General features: G+C 33.1%; 1 protein-coding gene across 1 annotated transcript in view; it reads right to left on the reverse strand.

Moving 5' to 3' along the window:
* MTBP (MDM2 binding protein) overlaps positions 1–9,189 on the reverse strand; it is a 76,507-nt gene that overhangs the window by 18,963 nt on the left and 48,355 nt on the right. The window contains exon 15 of the mRNA XM_008579621.1: positions 7,334–7,451. Coding sequence (XP_008577843.1) covers positions 7,334–7,451 — 118 coding nt within the window. The remainder of the gene's footprint in view (positions 1–7,333; positions 7,452–9,189) is intronic.

Raw genomic sequence — 9,189 nt, forward strand, 5'->3', positions numbered from 1 at the left:
AATTCTATATTACATTATTTATAAATGATAGTATATTAATTATTCAGTAGTATGAAGTTACCAATTCTATAAAATCTAAATCTAAATTCTCTTATATGTTCTAAAACCCCACAATATTATAAATTTTTGAAGACAGGGACTGAATGTTCCAATTTTCTATGAACTTGAAAGATTACTTGAAGCACAACCATGAAATGAGACAGTAATCAGAAATCTCTCCAAGGACTCTTCTAGCCATGATTATGACATTATGAATAAGCACTGAATCATTATTATACCTGAAATATATGTAGGACTTTATACTTTTCAAACTACTTTACATATAATATATTCCTAATCCTCACAAACTTCCTTGAAAAAGATGAAATAGGTCATATCTCAAAATGAGGTAACACCTAAATAAGTACTTTGTAAAGTGAAAATCAGCACACCACGCCTAAAAAACAATCATTATTCTTATTTTTTCAGGGTGACACAGGTATTTAAAATGAGAGTTAGAACTGTACTGACTGCAAACTAGGTACTATTTCTACCCTATCACTTTATAAACGAAAAAAGCTCACAGAAGCTTTAAAAACTGGAAAGATGAAAATACTTTAGCTTCAGAGAATGCTAAAAGTTTATTAGGCACCAAATCACAGATCACCACAGCATAAATAAAATCTTCAATACCTATACAGAAAATTAATTTCCTATCTTTACACTAATTCAGCCATTTCCTAATAATTATATTACTCAAATTATGCATTTTTACTGATAATGACACGAATAAAATATTGACATTACAGTTTTGGACTTATAATTGTATACATTAAGGATCAACAATAAATTGACAGTGCCTCTTTCCCCTTCCTATTTCCTGTATTTTTAAATTGGAAATATAAATCTAATAAAAATAGTCAGACAAAAAAACTCTCAAATATTTTCTTTGAACTTCATTCTACGGAAGGGCAGAAACTGCATTATGAGTTTAATTTCTATATAGCTACTGTCTAATAGTGACTCACAAAAGTTTCTTAATGAGTATTACTCTCAATCATTTTACAGGCTAGATGCAACGGGAAATGTATAATTTGCGTTTATATAGAACTCTGGGCACAAGGACATCAAAGCAATTTAAAAGCCAAGTTTGTGATAAATTGCACTACCAAGATATATCCTAGGTTAAAAAAAAAACACTGACAAACAGCTTTTTTTGTTTAGTGTTTTCAAGCTTACAAAGTATTTTTTTCATAGATTATCTTATTAAATTTTCACAACTTTGAAATAGAACTAAAATTTTTATCCCCATCTTAAAGATAAGGCAACACAAGTCACATAACAGGTGACTGGGAGTGTCTAAAACCAAATTCCTATACATCTTTTGAATTTCACTATATAATGATCCTTTTATTCTCTAGTTAAATCTGTTTTAACACACGACAAATTCTGAAACTGTGAAACATAAGTTTTGCTCCCAACCAAGCATTTCATGGTATCTTCCCACAAGTATCTATCCAGCATTTACTTTGTAAATATCATTATGAGGTACTAGAAAAAGTTCACTATAATTTATTGACCCATAATCACTACTTGTAATATACTCTATAGGTATGACTTAAAGTAGGAGAAAAAAGGTGAGGAGAGTGAAAGGAGATAAATATACCAATGTAGAATGAGGTAGAAAGAGTTGCAGTACTATAAAAAGCTTAAGTAAAAGGTAGTACTTGACCTGGACCTCAAACGACACAAACGACACACTTCTAGATCAAAATGGTAGATTAAACATACACATTATGTTCTCCACTTGAACAAATTAAAATCACAATGTTGAAACAACAGAGATTAAATTCACAATATGGTTGAGAAAACGAAGAAGGAAAAAACGGTGGACCAGAGAATTCAATGATTTCAAGAAGGGATAAACCAGAGAGCAAAATCCTCAGCAAAAACTAGGGAAATCTACAAAATAGGTAGAATCAATTCTACCTAACCAGAGTGAGACTCTAAGTTGGGGGTCAGACAGTGGCAATGGGCACAAATCAAGTTGATGAATTTTAAGAACCGTACTTAAAACAGTTATGCAAGTACCACCTTCCTATACCCCACCTCACCCTCTGCTTTTACCTCAAGTTAAAAACAGAAAATCTGCTCTCTGAAGACAGAACCATGAGGCCTGTCCCACTGTCAGTGATGACAACCCAGAATAAAGCCCCCCTAATTTAGTGCTAGATGAAGCAGGCTGCTTGCCTGCTGACTGCTCTCTGAAGACAGAACCATGAGGCCTGTCCCACTGTCAGTGGTGACAACCCAGAATAAAGCCCCCCTAATTTAGTGCTAGATGAAGCAGGCTGCTTGCCTGCTGATACCCTAAAGTGTGCCCTAATGTGAAGCCTGCCAGGCATGCTCTACCCTGCACTCCATCCCCCAACATTAATACAAGTGAGAGCAAGTGGGGAACAGAACTACACATACAGAGAGAAAACACATGCCAAATACCTATATAAAGCAATGTAGCCCTAAGTTCTTAGCTATGATCAAGCAATCAAGGACCACCAGACACTGGAGGAAAACTACACATAAGAGAAAAACACCAGAGGAATAAATAAAACAGTTGCAAAGGAAAATGAGATCACTCAAGGAAAAGACAAAATAAGCTTAAAGCAAATTCTAATTCATATCCTTATAGTATCATCTCAAATCTTATTATTAGTAGAACGGGTTGCTATGAAAAAATAGGGTAGAAGAACAAGAAAAAATTATTACAAATTTAATATACGGCTACCCAAAATTTTAACAGAAAAGATGAATGCAAAGGTAAATACTCTAGAACACAGCAGAAAAGATGGAGAGATTATTGAGAGAAAAATCAGATTTGAATTAAAAAAGAAAATCAATACAGGATATTTAATTAAAACAGGTATTTAGTAAAAATAGATATTTCAGAGAGAAAAGAATAAAAGAAAATGCAGGAAAGAAGAAATAAAAGAATTGAAGAAATTATTGTAAAAATAATAGAATATTACCCAGAGCCAAAAAAAGACAGAAGTCTTAAGACTAAAACATCCTACACATGGCCTCATGTAATTTCAGAACATTAAAGAAAATAGAAAATTCTACAAGTTTTAGAGACAGAATAAAATATTAAGAAACAAAAATCGATCTGCATTGAACTCTTTAAGATATGAGATCCCAAAAAAGTACAGAACTAATCAAGAAATGTTATCAAAAGAAATACCAGGATAATAGCTGTGCAGGTGGAAAGGGTCTGCCCAAGTTAGAGTAGGAAATCAGAGAGAAACAAGAAAAATACTTTACTAAGAAGAAAAATAATTGTCTATTGCAAGTAACCTAAGGGTTAGAGATAGAGGGAGGATAAAAAGGGAAGAAAAACAGGGGTGTTAATTTGCTCATCTTTCACAGTAGGAAGTTAAAGATACCATCCAAAATAAGCAATAAATTGAAGTTCTTCTGTTGGTAACCTTTCCTTTTCTCACTGTTCTTTCTCAACTGTCTTCTTCCACCTAACCTATATACCCATCTATTCCCCTCATGGTTTCACCAAGTGACCTCTTCCACTATCACATATTTAAAAACTCCTTCTGATGATAACTCCAAATTGAGTTCCAGGTCTTTCCTCCAATCCACTTGACACAGGCACTTAGATAATTCATAGATCAAACTTAGCATCCCTAAAACAGAATTTTTTATTTTTCTCCCCAAAGCTGTCCTCAACCCAATTTTCCCACCAATGTCCTCCATAAGAACACCACTCACCCAGTTAAAGCAGAAATCTAAATTATTTTGAATGCCTCTCCTTCCTTTTTTATATCCAGTCTATCACAGGAAGTTTTTTTTCCAATTTACCACCATAAATATACCAAATTTGTTCCCCACTACTACTACTCTAGTTTGAGACCACAGTTATCTCTCACTTAGCCTATGAAAAAAGCTACCTAACTGATCTCTCTGCATCTTAACTCTCTGCAATCTATTTTCCACAAATGAGCAACATTTTTGCAAAATCAAATCCTATCATTCTTCGATATAAAATACTTCAAAAGTTTACCCATGCACTTAAAATAAAATCCAAACTCTGTGTGGTGACCGATTAGGTCCTATATGACTGAATGTGCTTCACCCATTCATTCATTAGGTCACGGTTCAAATGTAACTTCCAAGAGCTCTCCTGACCATCCACCTCGTTTAAGTTAGCACCACTTCCCTCCCCACAACAAACAAAATTATTCTCCCTCAGTACTTTATTTCATTCATTACGCATAGTAGTTTGCAATTATTCTATTTACTTGTCTGGTTACTTGTTTTCTTGTGACTCCATCCTATTAAAAGGTAATGGATTAGAAGAATCAATATCATCAAAATGACCATACAACCCAAAGTGATCTACAGATTTTAATGCAATCCCCATCAAACTACCAATGATATATTCCACAGAAATAGAAAAAACAATTAAAAAATTTATATGGAACAACAAGAGACCCGAAGCAATCCTGAGCAAAAAGAACAAAGTGGGAGATATCCACACACCCTGACTTTAAAATATACTACAAAGCTATAGTAACAAAACCACCATAGTACTGGCACAAAAACAGACACATAGACCAAACGGCATAGAGAATTCTGAAATAAATCCATGTACCTACAGCCAGCTGATTTCTGACAAAGGAGCCAAGAAAATTACATTGCAGAAAGGACAGTCTTCAATAAATGGTGTTGGGAAAATTGGAGATCCACATGCAAAAGAATGAAACTAGACCCCTATCTCTCAGCATACACCAAAATCAACTCAAAAGGGATTAAAGACTTAATGTAAGAATAGAAACTATAAAACTTCCAGAAGAAAACATAGGGGAAATACTTCAGGACAGAGTCTTGGCAAAGATTTTATTAATAATACTTCCAAAGCACAGGGAACAAAAGCAAAAATTACAAATGGGATTATAGCAAACTAAAAAGCTTCTGCACAGCAAAGGAAACAATCAACAGAGCAAGAAGATAATCTGCAGAATAGAAGAAAATATTTGCAAATTATGCATCCCACAAGGGATTAATATCCAGAATATACAAAGAACTCAAACAACTGAAGAGTAAAAAAACAAATCTGATTTAAAAAACTTGCAAAGGAACTGAATAGACGTTTTTGAAAAGAAAACATACAAATGGCCAAAAGGTATATGAAAAAATGCTCAACATCATTTCATCAGAGAAATGCAAATCAAAACCATAACGTGATATCATCTAACCCAGTTAGAATGGCTATTATCAAAAAGAAAATAAATGCTGGTGAGGATGTGTAGAAAGGGGAACTCTTCTACATTTCTGGTGGGAATGTAAGTTAGTACAGCTGTTATGGAAAACAGTGTGGAGATTTCTCATACAACTACAGATAGAACTACCATATGACCCAGCAATCCCACTACTGAGTATATATATCCAAAGGAATGAAAATCAACATGTAGAAGGGATACCTGTACTTACAAGTTTATCAGAGCTCTATTCACAATAGCCAAGAGTTGAAACCAACCTAAATGTCCTTCTACAGATGATTGGATAAAGAAAACATGATGTGTGTGTGTGTGTGTGTGTGTGTGTGTGTGTGTGTGTGTGTACACACACAATGGAATACTGCTCAGCCATTAAAAAAGAATGAAATTTTGCCATTTACAGCAACATGGATGAGCTTGGAGAAAATCATGTTAAGTGAAATAAGCCAGGCACAGAAAGAGAAATACCACATTTCTCACTTACATGCAGAAGCTAAAAAAGTTGATCTCATAGAAGAAGAGAGCAGAATTAGTGGATACTAGAGTTTGGTGGGGAAAAGAGGGAGGAGGGAATGAGGAGAGGTTGTCAGTGTATATAAAACTGTAGAGAGATAGGAAGAATATGATCTAGTGTTCTATAGTAATATAGGGAGATTACTGTTAACAATGCACTATGGATCTTTGAATAGCTAGTCAGGATGATGTTGACTGTTCCTAACACAAAGAAATGACAAATGTTTGAGTTGATGGATATACGAAGCACCCTGATATGACTATGGCATACAGTATCCAAATAACATATTGTACTCCATAAATATATACAATTACCATGAGTCAATTAAGAAAAATATCCCATACTGGCCAGCTGACAAAAAGAAAAAGCCAGCTGATTAGCTCACTTGGTTGGAGAGTGGTGTTGTAACACCAAGGCCAAGGGTTTGGATCCCCACACAGGCCAGATGCCAAAAAAAAAAAAAAAAAAAAAAAGAAAGAAAAACAAATTGAAAAGAGATAAAAGACAGAGAAATCAGAGAGCAGAATAGAGCTTATCAGAGGCAAGAAAAAGGAGTGGGGAGAGAGGAAAGGTTGGTAGACTGGTACAAAGTTACAAAGTTACAGTTAGATGAGAAGAAGAATTTCTGGTGCTCTAGGATGACAACAGCTAATAAAATTGTATTGTATATTTCAGGATAGCATAGAAAAGAAGAACTTGAATATTATAACCACAAAGAAATGATAAATGTTTATGTGATAGATATGCTCACTATTCTGATTAGATCATTATGCAATATATGCATGTATTGAAACAACAAACTGTACTCCACAAACATGTAGAATGAAAAAAATTTTTTTTAAAAGTAAGCTATAAGAGAGAGGCAGTGCATAGCTTGTTTTTCCTCATATCCCAAGTGCCTGACACATAGTTGGTGCTCAATAAATATCTGTTGACATACATGAAAAAAAGTTACAGCAGTCATAAAATGATATAAACAGAGAAGTTAAAAATAAAAATGTGATTCATAACATTTGGGAGGAGAGCAAAGAAAGAGAGCTAAATTTCTCCTCTTTTATTTCATCACTCACCAATTATTTTCAGAGTGCGTACTATGTACTGAACCAAAAAGTCAAAAACAAATAAAAATAAACCCTGCCTCGTGGAGTTAGTTAATAGGTACCATATAAACATATATGAATGTAAAACAGAAATAGTTTAAAGTGGCTCAAATGAAGAGAGTACTTCATTTTCCATGATCCTGTATTAAGTTTACTGTATATATTTATATACTTGTGTATGTCTACGAACAAGGTCTGGAAAGCTATAAGCCAGAGTGGTCACTGTGATTATATACACCCGGAAAATGTCAGTGAAAGGCAGAGAAAGATGAGCATTTCCCTTTTAAAAGATATACTACTCTACTGATTATCTACTTATGGCAAGCATGTATTTCTTTTACAATAAAACTATATAAACTACTTTAATCTCATGAACCTAATTTACAGATTAAGAAAAAAGTGTTCATTTAAAAATAGTGACCTACAGCATGCTTTACTACATATTCAAATATTACCTCATTTTTTCTTTAGCTTTTTCGAAAGTTTCCAAATTTTGAAGAACATGCTTTTCTGGCCATTCCAGAGGATTGGTTTCCATCACACTTGAATAATCAGGTTCCACTGGACTGGCATCTAAAGAGAAAGAAACACACAAAAGTACTGAAAAGTATTAACATACTGAATTTTGCTACATACAAATGTATATATTGAGACATACATACACTGTATATCTGTGTGTGTGTGTGTGTGTGTGTGTGTGTATAAATACATGTTGGATTAGTTACACAATATGTACCATAGGCATTTATTAAGGAACTCTCCAACAGCCTCAACTGTGTAAAATCCCTTAGAAAAGTTTGATGAACATGAAAATAAACTATCTCCTCATAATAAAAGTCGTGAGCTAGACAAAATTCAGAACTGAACTAGCATTATTAGGACTCATGTGAAATAAAAGCATAAATTTGATATTTTTAGTAAAATTAGTTCTAAATGAAAAGGAGGCAAGTCTGTAGAGAATATATTGGATATGCTATGTGATTTTCATCTGAGAAACAGAAATTAGCACAAGTATCCTGAAAATGTTCCACGATTTCTAAAAAGACCTTATCTCATCCTCACAAGTGCAATAATAAAATAATAAATAACTTATGATGCTCTCAAGTAAAGGTTACTTTAGAAATAATTCTCACATATCTATTAATGTAAGATGCCCTAACATACATATCTTCAAATCACTAATATTATTTTTCTACTAATAAAATATTATATATAAGGGTGTGCTTCTCTTTCTAGCTAATATGCTGCAGTGAACTAATGGTGAGATTGCTGATAACACTGGGATTCTCAAAGAAAACCTAAAGGGACAGCTTTGATTCTCATTAGAAAGTATTAACACATCCAAACTGTTTTAACACTGGCAAAATTACTAAATGTACTACCTTTTTGGTTTCCAGGGAACTTTATAGTTTAAAAAATTATTTTGAACTATTACACACTGTTCTAATAAATTGACTGAAAATTACTGGACATTATCTGTTTGACAAACCATCAACACCAACAAAAATACCCATTTTATATTTGGTGGGGGCAAGCCTTACAAAATAATCATTTGGCCAATAAATGTTTAAACAAACATAAAAAAATAAAAATAAATGCAAATGGAAAACAATTGCATGTTATTTTCCCTTTACTTATTAAACTATTTATTCTCAAATATTTTCAATGCCTGTGTTGGACTGCCCTCACTGAACACCATGCAAATACACTACTTCCCATTTCTTAATAAGGGTGGAGAAATACTATTTTATAGGGTAAAGCATTTTATAATGAAATAATATACTTCTTAGTGTTAAATGCCTGTGTTGGACTGCCCTCACTGAACACCATGCAAATACACTACTTCCCATTTCTTAATAAGGGTAGAGAAATACTATTTTATAGGGTAAAGCATTTTATAATGAAATAATATACTTCTTAGTGTTAACAGATTTTGCACTAAAAATGTAAGGGAAAAAATCATTAGCTGTTCTGTACAGCTGTATGCTGTGAATCCATAAAATGATTCAAGCTATCTTTAAAAAAAGTAAACATTAAATTATTCCTAAATATTACAATACAATCCCCTAAATATAAAGACATAAGCTCAGTATTAAAAAATGGGTAGACAAACATTCACATGTGTCATGTTTTGGGGTGATAATTTAATATAATTCTTACAGTAAAATAAAACATTATATTTTATTTATGTGGCAGTCAAGACACTGGGCTACACCAAGAATCAAAAATCACAAAATGTATTTTGAATAATTATTTTCCCCCCCAATTCAACAACATTAAGGGAATTATAAACAATAGCTGCTATTTCTTA

Source organism: Galeopterus variegatus, unplaced genomic scaffold (assembly GCF_000696425.1).
Source record: "Galeopterus variegatus unplaced genomic scaffold, G_variegatus-3.0.2 Scaffold1931, whole genome shotgun sequence".
Taxonomy (NCBI): Eukaryota; Metazoa; Chordata; class Mammalia; order Dermoptera; family Cynocephalidae; genus Galeopterus; species Galeopterus variegatus.